Source organism: Hibiscus syriacus, unplaced genomic scaffold, assembly GCF_006381635.1.
Source record: "Hibiscus syriacus cultivar Baekdansim isolate YM2019G1 unplaced genomic scaffold, ASM638163v2 tig00110956_pilon, whole genome shotgun sequence".
Classification (NCBI taxonomy): Eukaryota; Viridiplantae; Streptophyta; class Magnoliopsida; order Malvales; family Malvaceae; genus Hibiscus; species Hibiscus syriacus.
Window position 1 is genome coordinate 851411 of NW_024062932.1, and position 14467 is coordinate 865877.

The 14467-nt window shown below is 34.3% G+C and overlaps 1 protein-coding gene and 1 pseudogene across 1 annotated transcript; both read right to left on the reverse strand.

Moving 5' to 3' along the window:
- Nucleotides 1–358: 358 nt before the first annotated feature.
- LOC120148419 lies at nucleotides 359–3251 on the reverse strand (annotated as a pseudogene).
- Nucleotides 3252–8915: 5664 nt separating this feature from the next.
- LOC120148418 (60S ribosomal protein L12-3-like) lies at nucleotides 8916–9522 on the reverse strand. The gene has a single exon (XM_039161545.1). The coding sequence runs from the start codon at nucleotides 9462–9464 to the stop codon at nucleotides 8964–8966; it is 501 nt and encodes a 166-aa protein (XP_039017476.1). The 5' UTR covers nucleotides 9465–9522; the 3' UTR covers nucleotides 8916–8963.
- Nucleotides 9523–14467: the final 4945 nt, after the last annotated feature.

Sequence of the window (14467 nt, forward strand, 5' to 3'; positions counted from 1 at the left end):
GTGCGACCGCGATTTGAAATCCTGACTCCCAAACTCATCACTGCCCCAACACAACCATGAAGGGGAGCCTGTTACCAAATTATTGGCACTATAAGAGGTGTCGGAAAGCAGGGCAGACCAAATTGTTGGTGGCAGTAGGTTTCGATGAGAAAATTATTTCTATTTAAAAGTAAAATCATTGTATTTTCAGCTGTTCCTCCAATAAAAATCTATTAGTAAATCGACTGTAGAGAAGTAAGAGAAACAGATACGCATGCTGCTTAATATTTGGTTTTAAAGCAGGGAGCAGGAGTAGGATGTTAGATTTTAGAATTGATTTTTAATCTTAAAGCAGTAAGACGGGCGCCATATTAAATAGAAACAACAGATATGGGGGGAAATTACTATTAGGAGCCATTTATTATTCAGCATACGTTTCAGAGAGATGCATAACCATGCCTACAAGCCGTTACAACCATTACGGATTCGCTCTTGTTATCGATTTAAAATGATCTGGGTCGGATATTCGAACTATGATAATTTCGGATCCCTTGTTTCCACTCGATCTATCTTTAGAGCTATTCCCTTTCTATCTATTGATAAAATATTAAAGAAAAGAGAGGCAAAAGCTCACCCGGAATCCCTCTGATCAGGTCACAACTCATCCTTCGTATTCACACTGCTGCTCTTGTCGCTCTCCTTGGTTTCGTGATCCGAAGCTGGTTTGTCTTTTGGAGTTGAAAATGGCTTTTGGAGCTTAAAAGGGATCGAAGCATGTTTCTTGAGGAACTTGTAATATGCCACCACAGAGCGTTCACCTTTATCTGCCCAAGTCCACCATTCAAACATTTTCACTTGAAGGATGGATGAATACAAGCAGAATTGAATATACTTCTTCAGGATCAGAACTCTTGTTTCCTGCTGGGAAGAACAGAATCGTGGGGAACCCCGCTTTCTGCAAAAATAAACAACTTCTTACTATGATGTCTCATTCCAGGCTTAGCATTTGCATCTTATCCTTTTTCATTAAACAGATTATTGCTTTAATTGTTCACGGACAGATTTAAATATTACCCTTGCCCTAGGACGTTCATTTGTTGTCCCATCCATTTTGGCAATAACCAGAGAGTCAAATTCCTTTAAGATGTTTGGCAAGCTTGTTGTATATTGGCTCCAGTGATCGGCAATGGCCACACCAAGGTGCATAGATCTGATATTTGGAGCACCCATAAACAGAATAAGTTCATGTCAAGAAAGATTTAAATTACCTGGCATTTTCATATTGGACGAGAATAATACCTCCAGAAGGACATCCTTGGACTTGTCTAAAATAATATCGTTGAAGCTATTGGCAACCACTACTTTCACATCTTCATCATTCTGTATCAGATAGAATTTTGGGGAAATTAGAATCCAATCAACTTCGACAAGGTAAATCACACTAAAAAGAAAATGCTTACAGTTTCAGGGATTGGGTCTGACTAATGGTAAGGTTTAAGCCTGTCTTCTAAAAACTCCTCTGCAAAAGCCTACAGAAAGGTAGATACACTGAAGTATACTCAAAACCATTACCTATTACAAGTTATTGAAAGGCATAAGCAAATATCAAACAACCAAATTAAAGCAGCGAGAGAGAGCGAGGACCTTAATGTTATCCAAAGTCACATCTCCGTCCATGGCAAACTTCCTAGCATCTGTTCCAGGGTATGCAAGGATCTGCGTGATAAATGAACTGTGATTATCAAATTTGATGCGAATGGAGTATACAAGTACAAAAAATCTACTGCCACCCACCCCACATCTTCAACCCGAAGAAAATAAATCAAACTAGCTGATAAAAAAGGATCAGAGCGACTTACTGTGGGAGACACTAAAAAAATTTGCAGCAGGTCTTCCAGTATCTTCATTATCCACTTGCACGTAAATAGAAATAAGCTGCAAGAAAGTTCACAAGATAATACTTGATAACTACTCTTGAAGTCCTCATCAAAGGGAGTACATAAGTCTTGGGATATATTATCATCAGTTTACTAGATAGCAGAGTTTTTTTATAGACAATTTGGAATTACCTTTCCCTTGAAAAGTTTTGCTGCTTCTTGGAATACCGGGATGAACTTCTCAGAAATGTTTAATGTGGCAAGCAACAACAGCTTACAACAAAAAGATTAAACATAAATTCAAGGAATGTGTCATTCAAAATTCACAATTATGAGGGAAAGCAAAAATATACAACATGCATACGTGATTCTTAATTGAGCTTTCAAAAATTGAAGGAGCACTGTCCCTAGTAGATGTCCATACCACCAATGAGTTCAAGTAGCCCAAGACACCTATAGATCGAGAAGTCGAAATGCGTTCAGCATCGTCCAGGTTAGTAACGTTGAATACACCCGGTCCTATATTCTTCTTAATCCAGGTCAAGATCGCATCCCTGAATTGTCAATGAACAACACTATTGGCCTCTTCCATTTAAAATAACAATTTAAATCTTCCATTAAACAAAGATAATTATTAATTACATTAAGAAATTAGAAACAAACAGGATTATAAACTAAATAGTAAATTTTCTAGACTAGACATGTGATTAACCAAAAGCAAACTGCCTCATAATACATTCCCCTAATTAGAAATAAAAATGCGAATAGATAATCGAAGGCACGTGATTGTAAATCTGTTTTTGTGTGCGAAACATACTTGTTTTGAGCAGCAGGATAAGGCTTATGCTCTCCATCGACAAAAAGACAGACAGTGGGAACCCCTGCACGTCGTACATTTCTGCCAGGTCATCCTCCTCCGTAGCATGATAGCATCCACCTTGGCCAGCACAACTCCTCCTCCTTTCAACTCCGTCGCCGCCGCGGCATATTCCGGAGCAAACGCTTGGGAATGCCCGCACCAAGGCGCGTAAAAATCAACCATCACGTACTTATTATTCCCGATTAAATTACTAAAGTCTCCTTCCGTCAAAACGACTACGTCCTTTTCGTCGAATACAGGGGCTTTGTACGTATCCGGATCGAGGTCGTGCGAATCTTGTTCGCTCTCGGATTCTTCGCTTTCTCCATTTTCGTCCACATAGCTGGGGAATCGATCATCGTCCGAATCACTCAAATCAGGGAGCGAAGCAGAGTCGACGCTTTTGCCTTCAATTTCTTCAAGGAAACGGAGATCGTCATCTTCTTCTACGTCGTTCATAGAGATGGAAGGAATGACAGTTGACAATAGGATGAAGGAAATGATGGAGAACTAAAAACACACCGAAACGACGTCATTTTCCCGAAAGGGAAATTCAGGTGAGATCAGAGAAAGTGCAGAGATCTGAGTAGAATTTATAGTACGGAATGGAAGTGCACATAAACGACGTCGATTTCTCGATTTTCAGTTTGCCTTAACTGTCGAGGTGACGTAAGACAATATTAAAAATATCTAAAATATTTTTTTTTTAAATAAATTAATAGACACGTGATAATTCGTTTTTAGCATAACATATGCTAATTCTTAGTGTATTAAAAATGACGTTAACTTTGGGATGAGTCATCTGCCATGCCATACGTTTTGGTGAATCCGAGTTATAAAAACATTTGGCTAAGAAACTCAACAAGAAACAAGTTAGAAGGTGGCAATGTGAATTCAATTAATAAAACGATTAGCTTATGTTATCGTGGGAAGAGAAAACAATAAATAGTAGTATACGAATATGAATACCCCTAATTATTGAAAATGAACTATATATTAAAATATCAAAACTGTTGTGGCCTTGGCGGGGTGGTGACTGCTTTGCCAGATGGACATACGTAAAAGGATTGCATGGACCATCAGTTATATATGAATACTAATCATACGCGTATAATATTACTTTTAGGGGGGGGGGGGGAAACCCTTTACGATTGTCGAAAAGGTCATTAAGCAAACAAACCAATAGTTTCTCTGTCCAAAAGATTTACTATATTGACCAATAATATTTATATAACATTTTATAAATATGCAACTTATCAATGCCGACCAACCTTTCAAATTACACTTCTGACCAAGTTGTTTGTATAATAAATCATATAATTTTTTTCGGAGTGCTGATATAAGTATTAATGTAATGGACCGACCAAGCCACGTTAACATCATAATTTCATCACCTATATCATATTTTATGATTAATACTTAATTATTTTTTTCTAAATTAATAATAATAAGAATTAAATTATTTCGGTGATTAAAAAGAAATTTATTATTTTTAGAAGTTTTAAGTTCGAACATTAACCTCTACAAATAAAATTATTTAAAAATTCATTATCAAATAATTTAAATATTTAGAATACGTATTACCTTGTAATCACATTAGTCTAATAAAAAAAATAAGAGTAATAATTTACTTTAAAAGTAATAATAATAAGACTTCAACTATTTATTCTGTTTTCTTCCGTTGCCTCTGATCATTCTTGCTTTATTTGATGCAGCTTTCTTGGATTTGACCACGTGTCAGCATTTCAATAATGGAATTATCTTCTTTTTAACGACAATAATGGAATTATCGATTGTGAAATTAAATTATCTTTCCTCTTTGTTCTTGGATGGAAGGCACTTAGCAGTTGCCGTAATTTTCATTCATTTTAACACTTGCATATTTTCTCCCTGCTCCAGAACATTAATTGTTTGTGAAATGAAAGGTTTCTACGTAGGGAAAGAGTAAACATTGCAATTGTTGTGAATACACTTCAACGGTTTAGTCGCAAAATCGCATTCACTTAGAAAATGGCATATTTAGACTTATCGTGTATCTGCAAGTACTCTCATCTGTGGATAGTTACGGGATCCGAATTTGCTGTGTTTGGAGATGCTTTGATCTGATTAGATCGGATTTTTTTAAAAAAAAAATCAGTTTCGATTTGAGTCGAATCGAACTTAGATTTAGAGTGAAAAATATTCGACATAATCTAAAAATAATATAATTAAATATTATATTTAAAAATAATTTCAATAATATCTCTTTATATTATTTTCTTTCAACTAAGTCCCTATTTTATTTTATTGACTAAGTTTGATAATTTTATATTATTTCGGTTAAAATTGAGTTGAATTTTATCTCAAAAGTTTAATCGAATTTTGGGTCGGATGAAATTATCCTAATCTTGGATCGCGTCGAATTTCGGATGAAGCGAATAAAATTTTCAAATCGGATCAAAATTGACCGACCTGACCCTAGTCCAATTATCCCCTTATTAATGTATGTGCTTCACTTAATTATGTATTTACATTTTTATTTTAATAATTTAATACTAACATCCTTAAAATATAATTTATTACTTTTAATAATTTTTTTAATTATTAAAAATAAATAAAATTCATGATTTATATATTAAAATATTAATAGTGATTTACAAAAAATATATTTTTATTATAATTATATTTTTTTTATTTATATTTTTTATATTTTATTATATTTAAATTGATATAATTCATACATAATATTTTTTAAAAAATTTATTATAATTTAAATTGATATTATTCATATATAAATATAATTTATTACTTTTAATAATTTATTTTAATTATTAAAAATAAATAAAATTCAAGATTTATATATTAAAATATTAATAGTGATGTACATAAAATATATTTTTGTTATAATTATATTTTTTATTTATATTTTTATATTTAAATTATAATTATAATTATATTTTATTATTTTATTATATTTAAATTGATATAATTGATATATATTAATTTTAAAATTTTATTATAATTTAAGTTGATATTATTCATATACAATTGAAAATGTATTTTAAATATTATATTTTTAATTTACAACATAATATTTGTAATGAACATTTTTTCTTTTTAAACTCACTTTTTAGTGGCGCCACAATTAAATTTTAAACTGTAATTTTATACAACATTTCTAAAAATCAATTTTTAAAAGTTATACCAAACTGGCTCTATATCATAGCCGCAGAATTTTGTCATTCTAGATTGTTTTAACGTTTGGTTTATTAATTTATACATTATACAAACCAAGAGTTATTACATACACTGATGAAATTATAATACATGATTATCAACATCCGAGTACATTTTACCTCACTTAAAATTTCATTTCCATGACCAGGACGCCAATTCCAACCTAACCATAATCAAAAGCTAATCACTCTTCATCAATTCATCATCATTGACATCCTCGTATTCTTCCTCAGCTCGCTCTTCTTTGATAGTCTATAGTTTCGGAATATTGGACAGTCTCAACGGGAAATCGACGAGGGATGGAAGGGCAGCCGCAATCCAATGCTTCATCATGTACCTCAGCTCTCTAGCCATCCTTTATCAATCAAAATATTCAAAACAACAAATCAAAAATGGGAGAAAGAATCTCTCTTTTCGACCGTCAGACAACAGCACTAATAACAGCAGATTATGTTTTGGTTTTGCACAAGAGAATTGTTGTAAATATCTGGGTTTATATACAGAAACCATGTCGGAGATGATTATGAAACTACATAGTTATCTGCAAGAAGCTAACCCACGTGGACGATTATAAAGTGGGGGTGATAACCTTCGTTTTGAGGGAAAAGGAAAGGAAGATATATTAGTTTCAAATATATCTAAAAATTGCTGGGCTAGCACCATCATTACAAGGCTAAATTGTTCAGCAATGGAGAATTTCCAACTTTGGTGTTAGAGGAATATATATATGGCACCCCCAAGAGAATCTGCGCCATAGAAATATCAAGCATGAAAATGACGGTACAATATGGTGAAAGGTGTAGCAAGACAAGCCAAAAGGGAAGTAATAGTTCCGCACCAAGTGGCAGAATCAGGAATGTAAATAGGTAAAGCCAACATCCCTTTCCTCTTTTAAAGTGAAATTTGTCAACAAAGATCTACACATTTAGGTGCGACCTACAAAACGGGGAAAGGTGAAAGAAGACATGAGAATACTCAGCTAAAAATCCAACAAAATGTAGAAGCCTTCCCAAGTTAAAGAACGAATGATCACAAGTTCTTCACATTGCCAACTGACTAATAATTAGCAGAGATCTCGGGATCAAGTTAAAGACAACAAGCTTTCTGAATGGCTCAGATAAAAAAACACAACACGCATAGTTAGGCAGACTGCAAATTCAACAAAAGATCCTACCCTATCCACCCAAGGTACAATTTTTTGCCAATTATGAGTTCCAAGTTAAAGATAACAAACAATCATGCATATCCCATGTTATGGCCATAAAGTTATGATAGTTGGATTAAGTACGGATTGAGCAACAGCAAGAGCTTATATCATCCTACATATAACAAGAACTTTACAATCGTACAATTATATCGTCCCTACATACACACTTAATCCAGTACCCCCTAAAAAGCACTGTACAATTATATTACAATATCAGGCCACAATTAAACACCTTAAACTATGAAGTGAAGACAACATCCTTTCCCTTCCCTTTAAAAGTGAATTCACTGCATTGTCATTAAAAAATGAGAAAAAAGATCAAAACACTCAGATGCTACCTATGGAATGGGGAAACAGAAACACTGAATCAATAGGAGATACTGAGATATATTCAGCCAAAACTTCGTCCAAGTGCAAAAGCCTTACCTAGGTAAGGAACAAGTGGTCGTAGAGAAATAATCAGACATCCCAAATACCAACCGCTTAGATATCCAAAAGACATGCAAGTCCAAGCTAAACATGACAGGCTTTCCAAATGACTCAGAACACATGCACAAACTCTTGAGAATAGACAGGCAAAAAGATAGTCGTCTCAAGGGCAAATTCATCCAAAGATCCTACTCTATTCCAAGGCTTTCACCTGTTCAGGCCAGTGAGCAACTACTTACAAATACCACCACTCAACATTAAAGCAGCAGCATATATGTCAATTGTGGTTGTACAATTATGAGTCTGAATTAAGTACAGTTTGAGTAACATATCAAACACTATATGATTAAAAACACAATCCCAAGCCATGATGAAATACGCTTAATAACTGAAGTTACATGAATGTTTAAGGCAAAAACCACCCTATGCACAGTGCTACAATTGTCATTCAAATGCAGCCAAAGAATATAAAGCAGAGAAGGAAATGACTAGAAACAAACAAGCCTCAATCTCAATTGAACAAAAACATGAGTCTTTCCAGGCATGTATGTTACCGTATGTCAGGACATTATATGCATACATTACAAAATCAGGATGCTACATGAATCAATAAAAAGAACACAATTTAGCATGCAAAAAATTAAGAACACGTAAAAGGTCTAACAATGAAGCAAAGTGTAGGCCAAACAAATAAAACAAGGGCTAGACATATCCAGAAGTGATGATTGCAGGCCATACTCAAACTTTTTTTCAGAAAATAAAATGTGAATCTAGATTGGAAAAAGTACGAGGTTGTTAGGAATTATCATCACAAGATAATTGTGATATGTTCTACATTCAAAAATAGCCAACAGAATCCGACAAGTTAAGTATTCATCGTATTCATCAAGAAACAAACCTCTAAACATACCATGCAAACCAGAATACTTAGCCACAACATCCAAAAACAGACATTCAGAGACCTCTCAATATAAAGAAAGGGGCTAAAAGAATGGCACATTGATAACCAGAAGAACAACGTGAATGCCTTCCTTCTGCATTCAACTGAAACTCAACTAATATGGGACATTTTTCCACTCATTTACCAAGCAAAAATACTACAAAACTTACGTTTTCTATTAATTTTTTACTTACCAAGTTGTGGCACAATCAAAACACGGATTTTCCATTCGCTTCATTCATACCAAGCACAAGACTAGCATTTAAACTAGACAATATAATCAAAAGAAGCATAAAAAAATCAAATAACGAAGCCATAATACTTGAAATTATCTAAATTAAACTTCAAAACAATCTCTGAATTAAATTTTCGCAAGTTGCTTAAAATCTTAAAATAGAACATTTTTTAAAACGACAAACACGATGATAATCGTAAGAACGAAAAGGACAAACTTTTTCACTCCAAAGGAACATCAACATCTCCATCATCAATCTCCTGCTGTAAATCCTTAGGATCTTTCCCATCAACCGTACACCCAACGGAAACACACGTGCCAAGTATCTCCTTCACTGTCCCTCTCAAATCCTTAGCCATCGACCTCGGTCTCATTACCTTAGCAATTTCGATGACATCATCGAGACTGATGTTCCCGTTATGTTTGATGTTCTTGGTCTTCTTCCTATCCCTCTCCGGCTCCTTCAATGCCTTGATAACAAGAGCCGCCGCCGACGGGACCACTGCGACTTTAGCCTGACGATTCTGGACGGTGAGTTTGACAGTTACGCGGAGACCCTTCCAGTCCTTGGCGGTTTCTTTGGCGATGTCTTCACCTATCTTTTTGGGAGAGAGACCCAGGGGACCAATTTTTGGAGCAAGAGAACTGGCTGCTCCGACCTCGCCCCCGGTTACGCGGACGAAGACGTCAACGACTTGGGTTGGGTCGAACTTAGGCGGCATTTTTGGGTTTGTTCTTCGATGGAGTAGAAGATGTTGGCTAGGGTTTCCAGAGATGGAAGAGTGAAAGTTGAGACAATATAGCTAGGTTTTTCCAGTTTAATGACCAATTTAACCTTTATACAAGTCATGAAACATGAGAAACCTGGATGGATGCTTTCGTAATTTCGAGGATTTACTAACTCAATTGTTGCTCAGTGCGACAAATAAAGAAGGCCCGTTTATCAAAGGGTATAAACTACACAAATGTCACTAATATTTAAATAATTTTTTGTTTTTATTATTTAAATTTTAAAAATAATAAATTAATCACTAAATCTATTGATTTATAACAAATTAATCTCTCAACATTAATAGTCATGACTAAGAGTGACAAAAAGCTGAGTTGGGCCGGTAAATACTTGCCTGACACGTAAAACCAGCTATTTGACTACCAAAACTATTTCCTACATTAAATGTTTATTTTGCCCCATGTATGATAAAACTTGACAGATATCTTTCTCGACCTCGGGATTCAAATTTTGATGTCCTGTGGTATATGTTGTTGTAGAATACAACTTAAAGAAATGGAATCAGAATTGATTACATTACATGTATTTTGCCTTTAAGGCGTAATCAACCATGCATCAACTTGTGAACGAGAATCGTCCAATTAATACCTTGTCTATTTCAGTAAATATTATTGTCTAAACTTGGACTAGAGATAAACTAAATCAAAAAGAACATAAAAAAGAAATTTGATGGGATTACTATTTTGGAAGACCACGAAGAACAAAGATGGTAGCGACTTCACCATTTCTGGTCAGCTTCTAAGGTTGAGTTCTCATTTCGATAAGATGTTGACATCCGATTCATGCTCTCCTTAGTACATATAACAAAGAAAACAATGACATCATTGAACTGATGTCGATCAACAAAGCAAAACTATAAAATCAGTTCGATCGACATACACAAGTAATTGTCTTATTTTCTAATGGACATAAACCCCAACAGCATGGTAAAGAGAATGACAACCACCAGTGTCCATGATTGCATGCATTCTAAGTATAAACATTAATCATCTTCAAACAAATAATATCTTACATTCCAAGACTTCACAAAAAGAAAACTTTCAAAGAAAAGTGGGTTTTGATGAGAAAATAAAATTATAACCAACAGTGACGATTGTTAATGGAAAGTTTGAAATTTTAGCACATATTACTTAATTTTCCTTAGAAAAAAGGTCGAAAACTATATCATTCACTATCAGTACTATATATATTGTGGCATTACCTAGTTTCTCATAATAAATAAGTAAATTATATGTTAAGTATCTTAAATTTTATTTTTGTTTAGTTTAGTTTCTAATTTTTTATTTAATTTTAAACTAATTATTGTTTATTTGATTTAATATTGTTTGTATTTAATATATTAATTCCATCTAATAAAATACTGATATATATCGCACGACAATAGTATTCTTCTAATGAAGAGTGATTTTTCACTCACCCAAATCGAGCCTTTGGGGTTCAAGTTCTCATATCCTAATATAAAATGGAGGTCTTAGTCTCTCAAAGTAAGAATATGAAGGATAGGAAAGTGTTAAGAAGGTCAAAAATTACTGACAATGTGTGGGAAGAGATGAAAAATGGAATTGTTTGGCAAATTGAGAAGGGTAACACAATGGGATTCTTGAGAGAGAGATGGTTACCAAATTGGGGACCTTTAAAAAACTTATGTTTGGTTGAACTCTCATGGTGAGTTCAGCTAATGCTTCCAGTCGAGGTAGCTTGGTCATTGTTACGATGAGGGCTTGGTAGATCGGAACACTCCCAAGTGGTGGTGCTCTGCCATATTACTTCTAAGATAGTAAGATCCTTCACAAACTGTCAGGTTCTCCATTTTCATGATCACCCTTCTTGCCGATGTTAGACCCGTACGCACATTCATCTCACCATCCGCTTTCACTTTCACGCACCCTTTATGTTGTTTAAGCCGTCATTTTCGGATGCATACAATTTCAAGTCCGTACAGCTTGTAAAGTATGTATAGTTGTGAGCTGGGTTTTAAAAAACGGTCCGCGACCGCGATTTTGGCCGCGATATAGCAGTTTCGCCGCCTTTCGAATTACCCGCGACGGCCGCAATCACGGTAAATCTGAAATAACCGAAAACGCGACCTCGATTTGAAACCCTGGTTGTGAGTGCGACTTGTAAGGTTTAAGCCTTGAAGAATGATTCGACTGATCCGCGACGGATTGACGGTGAAGGCTATGAGATTGGAGAAGACGATGGTCGTCAGTAAGATTAAAAGAATGGCTGAAATTAGGAGATTTTAAAAATTTAAGTGCCCTGATCCAACGGATCAAACTAACAGGCCAATCTGGCGCTGGAGTGTAAATCATTCATTTAGCACAAAATAAGCTTTTACAAGCTTGGCAAATATTCATTGGAACCCAGTTCATCGTATCTGAAATGTGATTTGGAAGTTTCAAATTCCTCAGCGGTTGCGCCTATTCCTCTGGATTTCTGCCCACCAAAGACTAATGACTATTAGAATAGCTAAGCAGTTAAGGTTAGTTAAGGGAGTTAGAATTGTTAGTAGCTAGTTGAGTTAGTTGTAAAGCTTCTAGACTTGTGCTAAGCTTCTATTAGCTGCTATAAAGCAATGTATCTGGTTACTGAAATCAATAAGAATGAATTCAATGTTTCTTGAATATTGAAGCTCAATCTAGCTTCTCAACAATGACGAATGTTGAAAGATGTCGTCGATCCGTAGTTCATTCCCCGCACTGCCCTTGCTGAAACAATCCTTCACACCTTGAGGGACTGTCATTCTGCTCGCGACGCCTGGTGCCAGGTTTTACCCGCAAACCGCACTCATTTCTTTAATCATAACAATATTTTTTAATGGATCCAGTTAAATTTGCAATCTCATAAATTGCATTCTACCTGGAACCTACCTTGGCCTACATTATTTGCCTCAACTCTATGACAAATATGGAAAAAAATGGGAACGAAGTGGTTTTCAACAACTCTTGGTCTTCCCTAGATTCTATCATTCGCAAAAGCATCACTAGGAGACAAACACTAGAGTACCTCATTGGCTTCGACCTCAGGAAGGCTGGGTTGTTTTGAACACTGATGGTGCGATCTCCTCAGTAAATGGAATTGGTTCAATTGGAGGTAAAATTCGAGACCATGAAGGCTCCTGGCTTATTAGATTTAATAAATTGATCGGAATAACTCAACCGCTACAACTTAAACTGTGGGACTATCTTCATTGGAATCCAACTTGCTTGGGACTATGGTTTTGAAAAACTAATGATACGATCGGATAGCAAAGAAGCGGTCAATCTTCTTCAGAGCCTAAACGCTAGTTCGTGTTCAATTCCACTTGTTCGTGCCATTGATAAATTTCGAAATAAAGGATGGACAACCGACATTCTTTGGACACCCCGTGAAGGAAACAAGGCTGCAGACATGATTGCCAAACTTGGAAATCTCCCTTGTTATGACTTATCGTGTTTCACTGAACCACCGGATGCTCTCTTGCCAACACTAGATTTCAATAAGCTGAATATGATGTAAAACTTTTGTATAATATTATCTTTACAATTCAACAAAAAAATTAAGTTAATAATTTGGGAGGAGGAAAGAAAGTTTTAAATAATTTTTTATTCTGATAAATTAAAAAAAAAAAAACTTGGATAGTCAAGTGCCTGTTTAAGTGAAATTGTGTGGCCCGTTGATTTATAAGTTATGAAAAATAGCAAATCGAATGCCCGATAATTTTTAATTGAATCAATAAATCAACGGTTCAATTATCGAATTTAAATATTTTTACCACAAAAACATCTCAATATATCATATCATAATTATTAAAATTTTAAATTTAATATGTCATTCATAAAAAAAAATATTAATAAAAATTATAATATCATTTTAGTAACTAAATTTTAAAGAGTGATAATTTCAAATACATTAAGTGATTCCATTAGTAAAGAAAATGTTGTATTCATTAGAGATCTTAAGTTAGAACAACTATATTGTAAAATGTGTATACTGTCGATTAACTGAAAGATTTTATAAAACAAATGTTATCTTATAATGGTTCGAAACTAATAAAAATATAATAACAATTTCATTTTAATATAATTATTTCGAGTCGGCATATATTTATCTTAGAATGACTTCAAATTGATTAGTTCCTTTCATAAAATACAATATTAAAATATTATTTTTATGATATATAATAATATTAAATATAATCATGATATAAATTATTTGAGTACTATTTCAAATACTCGAATAATCGGATCAACACAAATTATCATAGTATTTTTCTCCGCCTGGTTACAGACATTTACATCGATTCACCAACCAGTCAAGACCACCCGCCAAAAAAAAGGCAAAAAATCAAAGGAAAAGAGCCCAAGAGAAACTGACCAAAACAAAACTGCAGCAAAACAATTATTCTTTTCGTAATCTAGTCTTTCCCAAGATTCGAAAACCCTAGACTCCTTTTGTTTCATTTATTTTGGTACCGTAAACCATAATGTCGTCCGATTCAAAGGACTTTATGCGTCTTTTACAACATACCATGATGTCATATTTTTCTCTATGTTGGTCATGCCTGCAGCACTGGATAACAAATCTTTTTTCTTGTGACAGGTCAATACATGCTTGATGTTGCTTACTACCAGTTCAGATGCCTTCCATCACCTTAAAGAATGCAGGTAAGCTATATTTTCCTAATTTGATCATGATATATTGAACTTCTGGTATGAAATTCCTAATTTCTACATCAATTGACTGCATATATTCAGGCTGACCCATATCCATCATACAAGTTGGAAATATAGCCATATTAAGTAATACCTAAGCCTTACTGAGGAATTACACGTTAACTCTGTATGCAATAATGCAAAATATTACTTTTCATTTTCTTCTGTTCTAGATTATTGAGAAGTTTGACAGACTTTTTATAGGATTCGCATAGAAATGGTTCTTTTGAAGTCCAACGTC